General features: G+C 43.5%; 1 protein-coding gene and 1 long non-coding RNA gene across 17 annotated transcripts; one reads left to right on the top strand and one right to left on the bottom strand.

The window, feature by feature from the left end:
- Positions 1 to 1,126: 1,126 nt before the first annotated feature.
- LOC309358545 (uncharacterized protein) lies at positions 1,127 to 20,746 on the top strand. Of its 16 annotated transcripts, none has more exons than XM_081891798.1 (4): positions 1,127 to 4,069; positions 4,121 to 4,541; positions 14,264 to 14,364; positions 19,205 to 20,746. In XM_081891798.1, exon 4 carries the CDS (start codon positions 19,226 to 19,228, stop codon positions 20,357 to 20,359), a length of 1,134 nt encoding a protein of 377 aa, XP_081747924.1. In that variant the 5' UTR covers positions 1,127 to 4,069; positions 4,121 to 4,541; positions 14,264 to 14,364; positions 19,205 to 19,225; the 3' UTR covers positions 20,360 to 20,746. The 16 variants fall into 16 exon arrangements, with proteins under 16 accessions (XP_081747924.1, XP_081747916.1, XP_081747929.1 ...); XM_081891790.1 differs by having other exon boundaries at positions 1,127 to 4,163; positions 4,245 to 4,541; XM_081891803.1 differs by having other exon boundaries at positions 1,127 to 4,163; positions 4,218 to 4,541.
- Positions 1,471 to 7,907, bottom strand: LOC309358774. Its single transcript, XR_014163583.1, has 2 exons — positions 7,212 to 7,907; positions 1,471 to 4,776 (listed from the first exon to the last, which is right to left on the bottom strand). It is a non-coding gene; the product is annotated as an uncharacterized lncRNA (long non-coding RNA).
- Positions 20,747 to 20,999: the final 253 nt, after the last annotated feature.

The raw sequence follows: 20,999 nt of genomic DNA, 5'->3' as shown, positions 1-20,999 counted from the left end.
GATTTTTTTTCTTCCATAAATAGGCTGATTTGTTCATGCACCTCTAGCCTTCATGCAGGCAAGCAAGACTGTGTTCAAGGACAATTCCAGCCAGGCAAAAGCACTAAAGGAGGTGTGAAGCAGGGTCAATAGAGAGTGTGGCCTGGATAGAGAGGGTGCAGTGTGGGGAGAGTTTTGGGGGCAAGATGGAAAGGCTTAGAGGACCACATTCACACCCCTGAGGCAGTGGTGGTCAACAACCTGGGTGGTTTTTAAAGAGTATTAGACAAATTCATAGAGGATGAGACTATCGGTGGCTACCAACCACCGTGATTATGTTCACTCATGATGCTGCTGGGAAGTCATGCTGAAAAGGGCTGCACTTAGGAAGAATGGTGGGATGCACCCCCTCCCCCTCCTCCTGATCCTGAATCTTCTCAGGAGCAGGAGGACAGTATAGATTCGGAACAGTGGTTTGCAGAGGGGCAAATTCCAGAAGGCAGAAGCTGGGAAATACTGGATGGGGAACAGCTAGGTGAAGAGACATTGGAAGAGAGAGAGTTAACAGATTCACAGTCTCTGGACAGCATTCCTCCGCTCAGCCCAAGGTCAAGAAGAGCTCAGAAAGTGTCAGAAGAGAAAGCACAGAGGCTCCAAGCTCAGATTACAAGTAGGAGTGACGTATATTAATAGGGACGGAGGAGGGAGGAGTGAAATGAATTGGGAGCACCGCCATTCTGGTTAGATCAGGGGTCGGCAACCTAAGGCCCATGGGCCACAAGCGGCCCATGGGGGTCGTTTAAGTGGCCCATGGACCCCTGCCACCTGCTCGAAGACCCCCGCTGCCCACTTGGTTGGTCCCATGAGTCATACTAAACTGGCGCAGAGCAGGGAGCGCTTTCTGTGATGCTGGCCAGCTTCCCATTGACTGCAGGAAGCTCTTGCAGCCAATGGGAAGCTGTGCATGCGTCCTCCACACCAGAAGGAGTGCCAGAAATAGTGTTTGCGCATGCATGCATGCACATGCATGTGTGTGTGCATGGACTCCGGCCCAGTGCGGATCGTAAACCGGCCCAAGCCACAAAGACTTTGATGACCCCTTTGTTAGATGCTTTCTTTTGTCCCTCGCAGTGTTTATTAAAGAAACTAACTGGTAAGAATTCCCTTTAATTTGATCTGCTCATTTACAGCCACGGAGGACGAAGCCGATTCTCCAAAGACTGACATGGAGGCAGTGTGCCTCTGAGTGTCAGTTTCTGGGAATCACAAGTAGGCTGTTGCACTCAGATCCTGCTTTCAGACTTTCCAGAGGGATCTGATTGGTCACTGTGAGAACAAGATGTTGGAGCTTGTGAAGCAAGGCTGGATAGGGCTGCGACCAGGCCAGAGGGAAGGTATGTGGTCTGGTCCAAAGGGTTAGATGAAAAGGGAACATTCAGCCATGGTTCCTGGGGTCCTCCACCCTGGTGATAAAAGATGAACACAGGTAAATGCTTCACTGCATACTTTAATGATAATAAGAAAGTGAGGAAAGAACTATTCATTACAAAGCAGAAGACGTAATATCAAGGTTACTTAAGAACATGATGTGTCATGATGGATGAGACCAAAAATATTATGAGCTTATCCAATCCATCACCCTGTTTCCTACAGGCTCACCATGTTCCCCAGAGATATACACAAGGGTTGTGTGGAAAAGCAGAATACACTCCCTTGTGGTTAGTCTCCAGGAACATCTATTAATCAGAGATATGATGGGCTGCACACAACTAATTCCTACTCATAGTAGGTGGATTGATTTTGATGTTCATGCTCATTTATTTCGATGGGTCCACTCTTAAGTAGGAGTAAACTGAATACAGCCCATAGTCTCTGAACATAGAGGTGCAATTCTTAGCTATTCTGTTGAACAGCTGTGGCTAGATCTCTCCTCCATGGATCAATCTAGATGTGCCCAAAATGCCATCTAATCTTGAATGGCCATCTCCTGACCTCTGGAATCCTTCCTTCCTTCTCACATACTGACCTACCTAACATGCACAGCCACCCTACCTAACTAACATGCAAAGGTCCCTCTTGTGTCCTATAAATCATTTTCTTTCCAACAGTAGCCACTTGTCTGGATCATGTTGAGGGCTTCTTCTGACACCCCACCCTTTGTTCCATGATGAACAATCTCAACAAGCAAAAAGGGGAGGATTTATTTCCCTCTTAGCAATACATATCTTCCCCATACCACCATTCACTGGCCTAAACCACATTCTAGCTACGCGGTTTAGGCCAGATGGCATATATACAAATTGTTCTGGCCATTGTAGGATGTGCCTTCACCAGAAATTCCTGTGATAAACTCACGCCGGCTAAAGTTCTACACATTACTGGCTGGATGCGGAGCAACCACAAAAGCTGCCATGATCCTGCTACTCAATATAATATGCAAAATAGCCCTAAGCTGGTGGCCATCCCAGAAATGGGTTTGAGAAACAGTGGTTTTCATGATTCCTACCTTGGGGAGAACACTTTCAAATAGTTTTGGAGGAGCAGATGTGAGTGGTGTGAAAACCAGTCATCATCAACTTTTAAATTTGCTTTGTCTTTTGTTTTGGGACAGTGGAGACAGCAACAAGAACATTCTTCTAAATGTTGAGCTGTAATTATATTTTCACTGTCCCAGCAGAGTGCTTGGAGTGAACTAATTCTGATTTAACCAATTCATTGAAACTAATTCAAAGGAAATCTCTGAATTACACACTGTGTGTGTGTGTCCATTGCATTTGTCATTTATAACTACATGAAAAGTGATGCTGCTGTTTCAGTGCAAATGCCATAGTTGTTGGAGGGAAATAAATAAAACAATTGTTCACATCATACTGTGTGTTTTGATGTTTCCTTACTCTTCTTAACTATATCTTATCCTTTGGCCACATCCACACCTTACATCTGAAGCACTGTGATACCACTTTAAACAGTCGTGGCTTCTTCCAAATGATTTGGGGAAGTGTAGTTTGTCAAGGGTGCTGTGAGTTTCTTGGGAGACCACTATTCCCCTCCAAAGTCCCCTGGGAAGAGTGATTGATTGTTACGTTGCTCTGGGAATTGTACCTCTGAGAGTGAGAGAACCTTCCACAAACCACACATCCTAGGATGCTAGGTGGGGGCATGACTGTTAAAGTTGTCTAGCAGTGCTTCTAATGTGTGTTGTGGAGATGGCCTTTAGCACAGCAGCTTGTGAAATATGTCAAGGGACATGTGAATGAATTGTGAATCGAAATAGAAGGGGTGTGTGGAACTGGAAATGATTTTTCTTTTTAGAATGAGATTTCAAAGTATTGGTTCTTCAGTGATTCCCTGTCCTCTTAGCTCTGCTCACAGAGGTTGATGTTGTGTGTTGCTGATTTTTAAACGCCCGTAAACCCCAAGTTTCCTCAGAACACAGTTTGAAAACCACGGTACAATACTTATTTCCCCCTCCCGCAAAAAGAAACAAGCAGAATAATTTATGGGCATCTCTTGGATGCTCAAGACTAGTAAGGAGAAAAATGTGTATATACAGTATTATATGCAGTGGCTATATAATAAAGAACATCTAGAATAGCCTTCAGCAACCTGATGCCCTCCAAGTGTTTGGGAGTACAATCCTCAACAGTCCCAGCTGGCTAGGACTTATGGGAGTTGTGGTCCAAAACATCTGGAATGCACCATGTTGGCGAAGGATGATCTAGAACCTGTCCTCCATTCAAAGGTGCAAGAAACTTAATTCTTGACTTTCAGAAGTACTGAAGACACACACAAAAACTGACTTCATTGAAAATAATCTGGGAGCCCATGTTCTTTGAAAGCTGTTCTGAGTCGTTACAGATCGTTTGTTCCTATTTGTGTTGTGTCTTCCTGTCTTGAGGACACTCCTGTCCCAATTTAGCATGGGGAGGAGTTGCTACGGCGGTATCTCCGGTATCCACCAGAGTGGCAGCAGCTCCCTGAAGAGCAGCCATAGCATGGTGAGCAATAGCTGGAACTGTAGCGGGGTGAGCAACAGCTGGAACTGTAGTGGGGTGAGCAACAGCTGGAACTGCAGCAGGGTGAGCAGCTGGTACTGTAGCGGGGTGAGCAACAGCTGGAACTATACCGAGGTGAGCAACAGCTGGAACTGTAGCGAGGTGAGCAGCAGCTGGAACTGTAGCAAGGTGAGCAACAGCTGGAACTATAACAAGGTGAGCAACAGCTAGAAGTGTAGCGAGGCGAGCAGCAGCAGGAACTGTACCGAGGCGAGCAACAGCTGGAACTGTAGCGAGGTGAGCAACAGCTGGAACTGTACTGGGGTGCATAACAGCTGGAACTGTAGCGAGGTGAGCAACAGCTGGAACTGTAGCGAGGTGAGCAACAGCTGGAACTGTGCTGGGGCGCATAACAGCTGGAACTGTAGCGAGGTGAGCAACAGCTGGAACTGTACCGAGGTGCATAACAGCTGGAACTGTATCGAGGCATGCAGCAGCTGGAACTGTAGCGAGGTGAGCAACAGCTGGAACTGTATCGAGGCGTGCAGCAGCTGGAACTGTAGCAAGGTGAGCAACAGCTGGAACTGTACTGAGGTGCATAACAGCTGGAACTGGAGTTATAGCCAGTAGGGCCACAGCTGGATCCAGATCCACAGCCATATCCAGGGGGGTAGCGGCAGCCAGAACTATTCCCCGAGGGGCGGCAGTAGCTTCTCACCCGGTTGCCTCCCCAATTCGAGCTGTATGGATTCCAGCAATCCTGGGGTCTGTAGCAAGTCATCTTCTTGGTTTGGAGATGGATCTGGAATGGTGTAAAAGAAAGTGAAATGAGAGGAAAGTCCTTTGCTTGTAGAAACAGCATGGACAGATGTCTCCCACATTTCTAGTTCTTATGTTCTTGTTGTTATTAACCAGAATAACAACAACAAGAAGAGGAACAACAGGAGCAGCAGCAATCAAGCCCACTCCCATTTGCTGTGCAGGTTCACCAATTGCTTCAGGGCTGAGAAGGAAGTGTCTCTGTCAACTCTTAGACTAATGTGTGCCTTGGAAATAAGTTATCCACAAGGTTTGGTTTATCCAATTCCCTTGATGCAGTTCTCAGCTCAGAGAGATCAATAGATACAGAGATCTAGTTATCTAATATATCTATTTTCTTTCTTTCTTTCTTTCTTTCTTTCTTTCTTTCTTTCTTTCTTTCTTTCTTTCTTTCTTTCTTTCTTTCTTTCTCTATAAGAGCAAAAGTGAGGTACCTAGAAATAGGCATGTAGAGATGTAGATAGATAATATTAAGGTTACCATATTTCAAAAAGAGAAAATATGGACACTAAAGTTGTTGAGCTCTATTGTTTTTGGCAAAGTTTTTCTTAATTTTTCTTTTCTTTTTTTTCTTTTGCCAAATCAATACATCCAAAATGGGCTGCCATGCACTCAGGCTCTCCTGGACATTATGACTGATTTTCGTAAATTTCGCCCGGGCATCATTTTTGGCAGATGAATCCTGGGTATGTCCAATAAATTCCTGACGTCTGGCAGCCCTAAGATAGTTCTGTAGATCTACTTATCATCTACATAGCATCTAACTGCCATCTATCAATTATTACTCTATTTAATTAAATGTGAAGTTAATTGAGATTATTGAAATGCGGACAGCATGGGTTTATAGCTGAGCCAATGCGGAAGGACAGGGACAAGAACCAGACTGTGATAGCCAACTAAATTCTGCTCACAGTAGACACACTTCAGTTAGCCATCTCTATTCATTTCTGCTGGTCTACTCTAGATGAGACAAAGGATTTGTCCACACTTACTTTTTGCTCTGCTCTTTCCAGGCAAATGTCTGCACTTTACAGCTGCATGTCCCAGCATGCCTTTGTTTGTTTGTTTGCCCCAAACATTCCCCACAAAAAACTGAATCAAAGCAAATGTCAATTAAAGCTGAATTGAAACAAATGTCCATTCAGGTTTCCCACAGATTCGTGTTTGCTCCAATTGAGCTTTAAAGAGTGGGTTTCTGCAGGAAAAGCTCTGGAGCAGGGGTCAGCAAACTTTATCAGCAGGGGGCCGGTCCACTGTCTCTCAGACCTTGTGGGGGACCAGACTATATTTTGAAGGGGGTGGAATGAACAAATTCCTATGCCCCAGAAACAACCCAGAGATGCATTTTAAATCAAAGGGCACATTCTACTCATATAAAAACACATTGATTCCCGGACCATCTGTGGGCCAGATTTAGAAGGCGATTGGGCTGGATCCGGCCCCCAGGCCTTAGTTTGCCTACCCATGCTCTGGAGCAAAATAAAGGGCACCTGGATGCAGGGCTTTAAATCATGGACCATGTCTGGAAAGAGCAGAGGAAAGGTAAGCGTGGATAAGCCACAAGGCAAAAGGGAAATGTAAAGGACCCCTGGATGGTTAAGTCCAGTCAAAGGTGACTATGGGGTTGTAGCACTCAGCTCACTTTCAGGCCAAGGGAGCCAATGTTTGTCCACAGACAGCTTTCTGGGTCATGTGACCAGCAGAACTAAACTGCTTCTGGCATAACAGGATACCATGACGGAAACCAGAGTGCAAGGAAACACAGCAGTGGTATCTATTTATTTACTTGCACTGGCATGCTTTTGAACTTCTAGGTTGGCAGGAGCTGGGACAGAGCAGCGGGAGCTCACTCCTTTGCAGGGATTTGAACTGCCGACCTTCTGATTGGTAAGCCCAAGAGGCTCAGTGGTTTAGACTACAGTGCCACCCACGTCCCATCAGATAAGCCACAACATTGCATGCAGCTCTGAAGCTGCAATCCTACACTCACTTACATGAGAATAAAGCTCAATTTAGTCACATTAGCTTTGAGTAAACACACTGTGATTTCCCTACCCCATATCTTTCTTTGAGTTTGTTATCTGATGGTGTTTGTGTTTGTTGTTCATTAATGTATCAGGCACAATGAGGAGGAGGAGGAAGATGACAACAATAAACAACAACAGCAGCAGCAGCAACAACAACAACAACACAGGCAACTAAAATTCTCTTGTTTTGAATTTCAAATTTCCTCCCTTAATTCCTCGCCACAATTCCATTCATCCTTGACGGTTCCCTTTTCCCTAAAATCTGTTGGCCCCACTGCCTTTTAGCTGATTTCAAGAAGGTATCTCACTATGGTGCAAACTCAGGTCCATTGATTTAGTTAAATATGTTCTTCACATGTCTCTGTGTAAGATAAATCAAAAGTGGACTTACCTGGATCACGGTTGATAGAAATCATCAAGATGTTTCTGAGAGTTCTCAGCGATGCTGACCTTTCTTATAGAGTTTCCCTTGGGTGTATAGAGTGTACATGTGGATGGTTAATAAACCGGAAGTCCAAAATTAGCACCCACATATTTTCCCTTATTTTCAGAAAGATAATTTGGTTTAGGCTGGGCTCACCATCACACCCTTGCAGTCTCTCTAATTTTAAGAAATTAAGTGTCATTTGTGTTCCAGGAGTCCATATATTAGACTTATGAGCCGCATTAGCCAAACAGTTGGCTGGCTCCAAGGTATATGTGACCCACATATCATGCCTATTGGGCTATTTACTACTGGAGAGGCTTCCAGTGAGGATTCCTGTTTCACTGAAATGGAAGTTACCCAGAGCCCCAAAGGCATTTGCCTGTCAACTGTGTGGTGCTCCATAAAATGTTGGACTACATCTCCTATTGTTTAGTGGCCATTGGTCAAGGGGCTTAGCGGAGTTCCTGAAAGTATCTGGAGTGATACCATATGTTAGCTACCTCTGTTTTAACTCATTAATTACATGCTAAAATTTTATAATATTTTAACTAGGATTTATATATTGTAATGTTTGAAATACGAATTTGGTATTGTTGATTATTAAGTGTTTTTTTCTCTTTCTTTTTCTTGTTTCTTTTCTTCTATCTTTCGTTTCTTTTCTTTTCCAGTCTGCATTTTGAAGAATGCATAGATAAATATGTATTTTTATGTATTGTTTCTATTTCTTTTTTCTTTTTATATTCTTGTAATATTTAATTAAAATTAATTAAAAAATTAATTACATGTTGAAATTTGAGGAACCTAAGAAGTCACAGAGAGAGAGAGTGAAAAGTGCCCAATCAGAACCAAATACCTCTTATCTGAGTATCATGTTCCTTACAGAGGTTAAGCAAACATCTCAGGTAAGCTCACAAGCAGGATAGGGCAAGGGGCCACTGCCCCGTGAACCTCAATTTGCCCTTAGCCAGCTCCTACAAACTGCCTGCCTTCTTACTTACAATCAGTCCAGGGAATGGTCTGCCTGCCTGCTCCATCCTCCTTAGTGTCACTAGGGGACAACACTCAGATCAGGTGGGTCCACCTGTCATTGGCTCTGGCTCCAGAATTTGTTGGCTTCCATGCATTCCACCCCACCAGTCTCAATAGACACCAACGGCCACTGAATAGCCTTCACCTGCTGTTCCCCCCAGCCCCCAAATCCCTGGTATTAAAAAATTAAATAAAAATACACTGCCACAAAACATTGAAGTTTGTTCATTTATTATAATATATATATATCCCACTTTATCTCCAAGGACCTTTAGGCGATGTTCCTCATTTTGTCCTCACCACAATCCTTTGAAGTAGGCGAAGACCAAGTCCATGTCATATACAGTGGTACCTCAGGTTAAGGACTTAATTCGTTCCGGAGGTCCATTCTTAACCTGAAACTGTTCTTAACCTGAAGCACCACTTTAGCTAATGGGGCCTTCTGCTGCCACCGCACCGCCGGAGCACAATTTCTGTTCTCATCCTGAAGCAAAGTTCTTCAGCCGAGGTACTATTTCTGGGTTAGCGGAGTCTGTAACCTGAAGCGTATGTAACCCGAGGTACCACTGTATTTAAAACATTGTGATACCACTTTAAACAATCATGGCTTACCCCAACAATTATAGGAGATGTAGTTTGTTAAGGGTGCTGATAATTTTTTAGGTGGAGCCATTGCTGTTTAGAGTGGCACCTTACTACTACTACTACTACTACTACTACTACTCCTACTCCTAATTTATTTATAGCCCGTCCATCTGGCTGGGTTTCCCCAGCCCCTCTTGGTAGCTTCCAGCAAAATATTAAAATACAATAATTCATCAAATATTAAAAGCTTCCCCAAACAGGGCTGCCTTCAGATGTCTTCTAAAAGTAGATAGTTGTTTATTTCCTTGACATCTGACAGGAGGTTGTTCCACAGGGCGGCTGCTACTACCAAGAAGGCCCTCTGCCTGGTTCCCTGTAGCTTTGCTTCTCGCAGTGAGGGAACCACCAGAAGGCCCTTGGAGCTGGACCTCAGTGTCCGGGCTGAGCGATGGGAGTGGAGATGCTCCTTCAGGTATACTGAGCTGAGGCCATGTAAATGTGTGGATGTTGCATAAGAGATAGTGAGCGACTCAAGGAGACCCAGTGACCTTTGTGGCTGAGGGGAGGATTTGAACCCTAGACCAACACTTTAATCACTGGCTCCATTTAGCCAATGATCATTGATAGACTGATACCCCATAAATGTGTCAATTCTCCTTTTAAAACTAGGCCATCTAAGCTTGGGTCCATCACATTAATTATGTGCTATGTGTGAAGATGTTCTTCGTTTTGTCTAATCTTTGGGATCAGTTTTGAGAACTTTGACCTTTTTCCTTCTGGTAGGATTTGCTAGAATCTGAATTTTACCCCAAATGTATGTGGACCAAAGACCAAACTGCTCCCCCCCTTACTTGGGCATATACATTCCCATTACGTAAAAGAAAACTTTCAAAGAGAACAAGAAGAGAGAACATCAGGACCTTGTGGCTCACAAATTGCTGCTGAAATTAGCAGTTTCTCGTTACAAATTGGTAGCTGCATATATGCATTTTGGTCACACCTGCAGTGCTTCGTGGGTTATGTAGTCATTCCCTTTAGCTTCTCTGATGGCCCCCTCCCATTTCTTTATTGATTTGATCATATGTTCCTTTGAAAATAGACCAACATTTGGTGTGTGTGAAGGAAGCAGAAAGCAGAACCACCCATGCCCTGTTTCGGGGCATCTAACATTTATTTTGCTAAAGATCATCTCATTTTTTTTTTAATAAATAATAATAATAATACAGTGGAGCCTTGGTTTCCCAACTCAATCTGTTCTGGAAGTCAATTTGACTTCCAAAACATTCTCAAACCAAGGCTGATTGTCTGATCGGCCCCGGAAACAATATTGACAGCCAAAACTGACATTTGGCTTCCAAGAAACGTTTGCAAAGCGGAACACTCACTTCTGGGTTTGCGATGTTCGGGATCTGATTTGCTTGGGACCCAAGCCATTTGGGAACCAAGGTACCACTGTAATAAAACATTAGATTGTGGGGTTTAAGAAATAAATGCATGTACATTTGCTTCTGATATTTGTTGATCAACCAGTCCCCAGTGATTGGTTGTTCTGCAGTCCTAAGGCAGAGGTTGAAACGTCATTCTAATTAAATCTTGTGTCTCCATTATTGACTGGAAAAGGCAGCCAACCTTCATTAGCGAGAACAGAATTGAATCCCTGGATTATGCTTCTGAAAGGGCCAGACATTTACTTTGTCATTTTGACCATGCCAAATATCAACTAATTACCACTTCAGTGGGTGAAGGTTATGAAAAGGTCCTCTTAATACCACATGTCTAGAAGGCATCGCCCCTGGTGATGCTCCACATGCACCATGAACTGTGTTATTTTACTAATAGCTGGTTCCATTCCTTTTGTACACCCGCTTCAAATTATATGATGGAAAAAGGTTGTTCTACCCAAACCATCTCTCGTCCTTCTATGAACTAGGCCACAATCGTCATGGCGATCTTCCAGATTTCCTGAACAAAACTTAAATGGGAGAAATAAGAAAATATCTTAATCCTTAGCCTTCTATCATCTTAAAGTAAAGGCAACACATTACATTAATTGCTGCCATTAACGTCATATAGGATTAGGATTTTGCTTAAATCCTCATGGATATTTTTCTTCTTCTAGTGCCTATCTCACTTTGATGTTAAGGAAAGATGTGTTTATGGGATTTCTTTGCTGGCTCCACTATATGAACAGTTCTCAACTATCAAATGCATTCTTATACATATTATTATAGTATATAATACACTCTGGAATTCCTAAATTAGCAAACACATAAAATATACACATGCAACAATTTCATGTTAATATAAAATTATGCTGCAGAAATATAGGACTTATTTACAGAATGTGTTTATTGCTTTTATTGTTATTATTATTATTATTAAGGTTGCAGAACTATATAGTATAGTTGGATAAACTTATTCTTTATCCAACTATACTGTTGGATATGGAAACTTATTGTTTCCCTCAAGTATACATTGATTCATGGGTCCCTAGAGTTTTGATAAATACATTCCAAATATCATTAAATTTATCCATGCATAATCTTCTTCTGAAAGTGATCCATTCCTGGTTTGCAAGAGTTGTCATGTCATCTATCTGTTGATCGAAGGGGGTGGCATATTTTTGTCCTTCCAATGTATCAATATCAATCTTTTTGCAGATGTAGGGGTAGGGATGATCCATTTGCGTTGATTGATTCTCAAGCCACATATACTAGAAAGATAGTTTAAGTTGTTATCTCCCAAAATTTTCAACTTTCTCCACAATAATATTTACACATCCCAATATTTCCCCCCCCAAAAAAAAAAAATTTACCAACACCAAACATTGTATAAATATATATGTTTCAAATAAGCATTTTCCTTATTACATACACCTCCAGCACCATGTCATCATTGATAGGCCCTGTATATGCCATTATGATGGAGTCCAATAAACTCAAAATAAAATCTTTTGTTATATGACAAATAATTTATATATGCATTATTATACATATTATTACGTAATATATAATACACTTTGTGATTTCTAAAGGACCAAATGCATACAACAATTGTATGTTAATATAAAATTATGCTGCAGAAATATAGGGACTTTTAGACACAATGTGTTTATTTATTAATGGCTTGGTTTTAACAAATGAAGCACTCAAAGCAATTTACAAACAGAATAACACTGAAAATATCAGTAAAATAAATAAGTCTTGGTTATAAACAGCAATTTAAAACCTTTAACAATAATTAAAGTCAACATAGAGCAAACAAGAAAACAGATTAAAACACATGTAAACTTTCTAGATATCTAGGCAGGCTTGTTTAAACAAAAATGTTTTTAACAGATGCCAAGAAGAGTGCAGTGAAGGCACCTGACTAATGCTAATTGTCAGGGGGTTCTGAAGAATGGATGCTGGCACACTAAATGACGAATTTCTTGCAAAGGCAAAATGGGTATCATTTGCAACCTGGAACAGTGCCAGTTCTGCAGTGGTATAATGGGACAGGTATATTGGGTGAGGGGATCTCACAGGTAAACTGGTCCCAAGCTGCTAACATCTTGATAACATCTTGAACTTTGAGGATATATGTGATTTTCTGTATATAATTCTGTCACATTCTACTAGTCATCCATTTTAAAAATAATACAGTGGTACCTCCGGTTGTGGACGGGATCCATTCTGGAGCTCCAGTTGGATCCCGAGGTTTCTGCAACCAGAGGGACCGATTCTGCGCATGTGCGCATGGCAAAACACTTCTGGGTTTGCCACTTTCGCAACCCGAAGTTAACATTACCCGCGGGTAACGTAACCCAAGGTGCTACAGGCATTGAAAAATGTCAGTGAATTTGGATATAGGCAAGCATTCAATAAAATAAGTGGTCTACTGCAAGCAGAGCTCAAGTAAGTCAAATTGCTCTATGATTCTGTATTTTTTAGCTGTGGTTCTTGCATTGCAACAGGTTGGGGTCCCTTCTAACTCTAACAGTTCTATGATTGGAAGAGTCAAGTCCCATGTGGAAATCTGCTTAAAATGGATTCCTCTTCCAACCCTCATGCTGGCCATATGTGTGAGAACCTCCTCTTCCAAGCGATGGGGAAACATTCTCGTGCACCACTGTTGTGTATTTCTTTGTCCCAGATCCGGGTCATTGTTGGTTGCCTCCAGCCATCTAAAGTGGTGGCTTGCCCACAGCAGTATGGCAGCATTCAGAGAACACTTTGTTCCATTTCCCCAACATTTCCTTACCCATATGTGCCAGCTCCTAGGGGCTGAGGCACTGTCGCCCACCCCAATGGTTGTGGTTTTTTGAGGGTCTGGGCCCCTTAATGTTCAGAGGGTGTTCAGTTCCATCTCCTGGCTCCTTGCAACATGACACACATGATGTCAGGATGTTGCCTCAGGCCCCTCTCAATCATCTTGAGAAGATGGCACCTCTGTCCTTACCTGCTATTATTATTATTATTTTGCTTTTGCACAGTGTAAAAGCCACTTCTGGAAATGTAGCAGAAGTTCAGCACTCCTTTCTGTGTTAACTGCTTCCAGAAAAACAAAACAAAACTCTTTGCAACCCCATTGCCCTGGAAAACCATGGGGTGGAATTTGAGGATATATGAAGACATGCAGTTATTTCCCACCACTTTCATGGGTGAATCATGAGGAAGTGTTCCTATGTATAAAGGGTGGTGACATGTCCAGAATGACACCTGCTGTTGTGTCTCACCACGTCCACTGCTGTGAATTACATGACAGTACATCAATCGTAAAGCCACACAGCTCCATTATGCACCAGGTAATGTAGTGCGTATGTTCAAAACCAGGACAGAAGAGCTAAAATTATAACCAGGGAAACTAACACAACAATCCCCACAACTAAATGCACTCTTGGTCATTGATACGGATGGGCAGAATAGCCCTTTCTGTTCTGTTTTGCTGGATTCGATCCGCTGACCTTCTGATTGGCAAGTCCTAGGCTCTGTGGTTTAACCCACAGCACCACCCGTGTCCCTCTTGTTATAAGCTATAATGTCCAGGTTGTGGCTTTGAGGCTTACCTTAGCATCAAGCTAAGAGCTTTTGAAGAGATGCCTTCAAAAAAAAAAAACTTTTGAAGAGATGCCTTCAAAAAAGTTACCCTCTTGTTTTCTTTACTTTATTTGATCTCCTTTGTGATACCTGGTGCAAATAATACATGTTAGCCAGGGATACATCTCCCAGAACCCCTGTCTGTTTGCATGGATTTAGGGAAAGTATTAATAACATAGTGCAAATACCTTCTCCAGCGAGTCTAAAATTACAAGGGTAGAGAAGCATGTTAACTGCAAATTAATAAGGTGCAAAAGCACTAAACCAGTATATGAGATTAGTATGAAGACTGGGTTGACATCTAATTAGATTTTCTTTTTGTAGATGAGGTCCCTTAGGCTGTGTGAAGATCTATAAAAAAGAACTCCTGGGTGAACAGTATTCCAGAAAAAGATCTCATCTGAAATATCTCTTCAGACATCAAGGTAGGCCCAAGTTGATTCATGCTTTTAAAATTTGTGAACTGTTTCTGTGCATATATTTTTAAAAAACTGGGGGTGGGAGCCAAGGTTAATTGGGGGTGGGTCATAAGTTAGTAGCAGAGCATATTGGCATGCTTTGCACAAGAGATATTCCGGCCTTCCATTTTTTATTTTTTATTCTAAGGGAGCAGGTAGCAAGAAAGACCTTGGATGGAGACCCTAGAAAGCTGTTGAAACTGCAGGGATGTCAAAGAATTCTGACAAAAAGATAAATAGAAGCAGATGATATAAAAATGAAAATTAAAAATTGACCAGTACAAGCTTTCATGTGCATGTACACTTCTTCAGATACTCTGAAACAGAAGTCACCGGACCCCTATATATAGTGAGATGGGGGGGAGGGGTATTTCTCAGAAGGGTAGTAGGAGATGGGTGATAGGTTCAATGGGTATGGTAAACCTGTTGATGACTGTTAATGACTGCCATTAGTCCTACAAGAAAAAGCAAGGGATAATATGCAAATGACCAAAAATGTAATGAGACAAGAATCCAATATCTCTATTCAGACCAGGTCTCTCCATAGTTTTCAGTTTGGTAATAAATTGTAATTCAGCAACTGCATCAGACCAACACGGCTACCTACCTGAATCTAGAAGCAGATGATGTTTGCTTTATCATCCTATATCTGAAACAGAGATTAATCCAGAGAATAGGATTGAGATTCATTATTGTTGCTGCTTTCAAACCATGAGCAATCCATAATGGATTAGGTTTCCCTTTCCCGCTCGCCTTGTGTTTCTTTTGCACTGAAATAAAGGGGGTGGAATAACGTATGGACAATGTAACTTGTGTAATTAATGGTGTGCGTCATGTAATTCCACCGCAATGGACAGTGAAATGAGTAATGTTGGTTTTGACAGAAGACAAATGGCAGAGGAATGGGAATGGTGCTTCGCCTGGAATATCGTGTCCAGTTCTGGGCACCACAATTTAAGAAGGATATGGACAAGCTGGAACATGTGCAGAGGAGGGTAACCAAGATTATCAAGGGTCTGGAAATCAAGCCCAATGAGGAACGGCTGAGGGAACTGGTTATGTTTAGTCTAGTAAAGAGGAGACTAAAAGGAGATAGGATAAAGGTAAAGGGACCCCTAACCGTTAGGTCCAGTCGTGGCCAACTCTGGGGTTGCAGCGCTCATCTCGCTTTATTGGCTGAGGGAGCCGGCATACAGCTTCCGGATCATGTGGCCAGCATGACTAAGCCGCTTCTGGCGCACCAGAGCAGCACAGGGAAACCCATTTACCTTCCCGCCACAGCGGTACCTATTTATCTACTTGCACTTTGACGTGCTTTCGAACTGCTAGGTTGGCAGGAGCAGGGACCGAGCAACGGGAGCTCACCCCGTCGTGGGATTCGAAGATGATCAAGGGTTTGGAAATCAAGCCCAGTGAGGAATGGTTGAGGGTACTGGTTATGTTTAGTCTAGTAAAGAGGAGACTGAAAGGAGATAGGCTAGCCATTGCCAAATATCTAAACAGCTGTCACATAGAAGATGAGTAAGTTTGTTGTTTCCTGCTCCAGAGGCTAGGAACTAAACCAATGGATTCAAGTTACAAGAAAGGAGTGTCTGGCTAAACAGCAGCAATAACTTTATGACAGTAAGAGCTGTTCAACAGTAGAACATACTCCCACAAGCAGGGGTGCCGACTTATAAAAAATATTGGGGGGGCCCAAGACCTCCAAACCGCTGCTGCTGGGGGAACGAAAGGGGCGAGCCCCGGGCTGCCCCGACCTTAAGTGAACCTGTGAGGGCCCGCCCTTTGCGGCAGCCGATTGGCTGCCGCCATGGGCGGTGAATATTAATGAGCTAGGGGGAATCCCCGCTTCTCGCGGGGCTGACGCCAGCCCCGCGAGATTGTTGATGGGTTGAGAGCCCGCAACCCCACCCCCTCTCTAGATCGGGAGTGGCTTTGTTTTAACTCATTACTGAATGTATTTTAAAAGGTAACTATCGTCAAACAAGGAAAATAAAAAATACCAACATAATTTTGTGATTTTACAAAGCATAATATAACTAATAATTTTATTAAATTATTGGGGGGGGCAGAGCCCCCCCAAACGAATTTTTGAGGGGGCTCGGGCCCCCTCAGGCCCCATGGAGTCGGCGCCTATGCCCACAAGAGGTTGTGGACTCTCCTTCCTTGGAGGTTCTAAAGCAGAGGTTTAAAACCTCCAAGAGGCCATCTGCCTTATATGATCTAGTTGACTTTCCTGCATTGTAGGTTGAACCACATGATCCTTGGGGTCTCTTCCAATTCTACGATTCTATGATTCCATGGAACACAGAGCAGCAATGGAAGCAATGCCTCCTTACATTCTTGTTGCCAACCAGAATAGATGTACTAATGAGAGGATTAAATGCAAAGTAGCCACAAGTGCTCATGTAGAAGGTTCTAGGCAATTTAGTAGCAAGTCTGTTCATCCATTGGCTGCCTATCTTGTGGATTCATCCTTCCCTCCAAGGCTGAAGGCTTTGGAAGGCAAAATGTCTCATGGAGAATCACAAGGGAATGAAGCAAAGTGAGGTGTAGAGAGTCCTCTCAAAAGTGAAAGTGCTGGTCAGCTAAACTTCACCGACAGCAAATCTTTAAGCACTTTTATTTATTTGTTTATTTTTTAAAATGCTTATCTTGGCCACTTTCCCCTCTAATGTAGATCTTCATTCTCTGAGCTGGAGAGCTGATTAACAAGGTACAAGGTTTTAGCTGCTCGAAACTATACTGTCTTACTTGTTTTTAACTGACCCCATGTTTTAAAACAACTATCTGCAGCTGCTACTTCAATCGCCTCGTTTTAGTTTGAATTGTATTGCGACTGTAGGCTATGATATGCAAGGTTTCTTGTGTAATATATGCATCTCCCCCAAAATATTGTGGCCTACGTACACATTTATAAATACTGTTGCATGCGTCCTCATCTCAGAGCTGCGAGACAGTCCATTGGTTCCAGAACTTACCCAGAGTTCAGTTTCCTTGGAACGAAGGTCAGTGGAGACTGTGGTGCCTTTGGGGTATAGGGTTTTATTTACACATATACAACCTGAACGTAGGATAGAGGGGCTCACAGCATTAGCACGCCACAGATCTTGCCTCCACAATAGGTTCCCATGGACTTCCCACAGCTTTGGATTCAGCACAGAGCAAGGCAAGCTTCTGGTTTCCAGCATCACACACCAAAACCAGGTCCCCTGGCCTATTGTTCTCCTTCCTAGGATGATACAGCATCCAGTCAGGTCAGATGGGAAATGCCTACCCCATCCTGGAAGCATGTTCAGTTGTCCCCAATCTCTTCTTAGCTAACTCTTAGAGATGCTGACGAGGCCAGCCAAGGCCAAGAACTGGGCTGACCGGTTCACCAGGTTTCCACTCCTAGATGCTAAACTCACAAATACATAATCAAAGGACTGGAAGGGGCCCATGGATATCATCCAGACTGACCCCTCCCAAAAAGCCCCACCTATAATACTACGTAGAGTTGTATTCAGTGTTCATCCTATTTAGTGTAAACCCATTGAATGGGCCTGATTTATATGGGTAATAGGGCAGTTAATAAAAACGTTTTTTTAAAAAAATGCCTGCTCCAAAGGTCTTATCTTACTAGACTAGGGATTATATAGCTGTATCTGAAATTTCATGCTTATCAGTTAATATATTGACCCTGCTCCACTGAATTGAAAGTTCAGCTTTCACAACATAGGAAAATGGCCAAGTAAACAGCTATTTTCATGGAGGAGGGTCAATATATTAACTGATATGCATGAAATTTCAGATATCGCTATAAAATCCCTAGTGTAGTAAGATAAGACCTTTGGAGCAGGCATTTTTTAAAAAAGTTTTTTTATGAACCACCCTAATGGGTACATTAATTTCAAGGCATCCACTCAAAGTAGAACTTAGATACTCATCCCATAAACTGCTGAGGGTGAACAAATGTGTAGATTTTTATCTGTGTGTGAAAGAAGGAGGAGTGGTGGTGACTCCAAGTTTTCAGGAGTCCTTTGACAGTACACCCCTAATGCCCGCCTCTCCTGAGTCTACCCTCTCACTGCCCTTCTAGGCAGCTGCTCTTCTTTGTCATCACTGCCACTACACAGAAGTGGCAGCTACTTCCATTTCTCGCCACCATTGCTTGTTCATCTCATCTGGGGCCAGAGTGAGGGGCAGGTGAGCAGGCTTGTCACAACTGCGAAGAGGAGGAGCAAGTCCAGGGGGACTCTTGCCAATGCTCTCTGCCCCCCCCCCCTAGTGTGCGGGCCCTCAAAGGCTGCCTGGCTGCAGTAGCATGGCATGGGTTGCCAGTGCCTGAGACCATGTGGAATTGAGGAAAGGAAATGGACACAGTATGCATGCGCATTCAACTGCCTAATGACATCCGTGTCACCCAGAAGATCACAGCCGCGGAGATAAGAATAGAGAAGTCATTCCATTGTCCGGAGAGGTCACTTTCTGGTTCACATGGAAGAAGCCGTTTTCAGCTGAGCTCGGCGAATGAAGCGCACAGCTGTATTGAGGCAGTACCGGGTGTTGAAATTTTGCACCCCTAAGAATTTTGCACCTGGGGCAACTACCCCAGTGCCCCCCCCCCGCCATGCTATATCTCTGTCTGGCTGCGCCAGTAGTTGCTGCCAGTTCTGAAAAATAGGAAGTTCTTTAGGAGAAGGAGGTGGAGGGAGTTAGAAGTAAAAAAAAGGAAATTAATCAGGCGGCACAGCGACTTGTTGCTGGTCCTCCCCTAAACTAGATAATTCCCACCAATGATTTTTTCTGCTTTTTTGGGTTTCAGGTGTGCCTCTTTCCAAGAAAGATGATTGGCATCAGTCTTCTAAGCAACTATCCACCTGGTGGCCTTCAAATGATCCACACACCACAAAGCATCAGTAGCTCAGGCCCTAGCATCTCTCACACAAGCTGCCACAGACCCTATCACGGTGGCAGCAGCTGCTACAGACCCCAAGGTTATGGTTATGTCTCTGGCTATGGCGGAAACTGCTATAACCCTTATGGCTACAGTGGGCAATCCAGTTATGGAGGAAGCTGCTACAGGCCACAAGGTTATGGTTATGTCTCTGGCTATGGCGGAAGCTGCTATAACCCTTATGGCTACAGTGGGCAATCCAGTTATGGAGGAAGCTGCTACAGGCCACAAGGTTATGGTTACGTCTCTGGCTATGGCGGAAGCTGCTATAACCATTGTGGCTACAGCAGGCAATCCAGTTATGGAGGAAGCTGCTACAGACCACAAGGTTATGGTTACGTCTCTGGCGGAAGCTGCTATGATCCTTGTGGCTGCCAATCTAGTTATGGAGGAAGCTGCTACAGACCACAAGGTTATGGCTACATCTCTGGCTCTGGCGGGAGCTGCTATGATCCTTGTGGCTACAGCTGCCAATCCAGTTATGGAGGAAGCTGCTACAGGCCACAAGGTTATGGTTACATCTCTGGAAAATCCTGCTATGGACCACGTGGCTATAAATCCCTCTGCGGTTATAGCGGAAGCTGCTATGAACCGTGTGTCCATAGTCCCCTCTACAGTTACAGCAAAAGCTGCTCTGGGTCACATGGCTACGGTTACAGCTCTGGCTATGGCGGAAGCTGCTGCGACCCATGTTATGGCGGAAGCTGCTACAAGCCACAAGGTTGTGGTTACCTCTCCGGCCAAGGCAGCAGCAGCTGCTACAAGCCACGTAAATACAGCAGTGTCTGTGGTTATGGCGGAAGCTGCCACGAACCACGTGGTTATGGGTACCGCTGTGGTTACGGCGAAAGTTCCTGCGACCCATGCTATGCTCCCAGCTGCCACCAGCCACGCTATGCCTACCGGCGCCGTTACAGCTGCCGATCTGCTTCCAGTGACCCGTGTTACTACGGCTCAGGATCATCATACCCATCCAGTCACTGGAGGCATGACAGTTGCAGCTCTATTGGTTGTGGGCCATAGTAAACCCAGAAGAAGAAAAAATCTCCAGGAAGACCAAGAAGACTCAAGATATTTGAAAGCATTGCTGAGCTTAGTACATATTGTGTTTCGGGGGCGATGAGAAATGCTCATCGCCCCCGAAACACACATGCACACCTACAATTCATCTTGGAGTGAACCCAAAGTTTTGATGTCTGGAACCTTTGAAAATTAAGTTTTTTGTTTCTCAAAGTTCTCAATCGCATAACTTTACAAATTGCTTTGCAAATCACACCTTGGTGAGCCAAACTTTGTTATCTGTATGTCATTTTTCTGCATTCTTTTTATTCACACCCTGTCAGTAATGTTAAGTGCAGCTACATTCTACATTCCACACCCTTGTTTCGAATAAAGCTTTGCATCGCATAAGATTGCTTGTCTTCTCTTGGGTCCTTTCAATCATGTGTGGGGATGAGATTAAGAAATGCCATCGACTTGTTTATGAATTAATTAAAAAAAGTTAATGCAGGGCACAGATGAAGTATGGAATTCTTTCCCACAAGAGACAACACTGGCCACAATTTTGAATGGCTTTAAAAGAGCAATAGAAAAAATAGATAAACGAGGACAAGGCCACACTCTCCCTCCATAGTCAGAAGTTTCCTTTTGAGTACCAGTTTCT

Source organism: Podarcis melisellensis (assembly GCF_964234715.1).
Source record: "Podarcis melisellensis genome assembly, chromosome: 16".
Taxonomy (NCBI): domain Eukaryota; kingdom Metazoa; phylum Chordata; class Lepidosauria; order Squamata; family Lacertidae; genus Podarcis; species Podarcis melisellensis.
This window is presented reverse-complemented; position numbering and strand designations above follow the sequence as displayed.

Coding starts and splice junctions, on each gene's coding strand:
- LOC309358545 (XM_081891798.1), top strand. CDS start 19,226: ATGATTGGCATCAGTCTTCTAAGCAACTATCCACCTGGTGGCCTTCAA.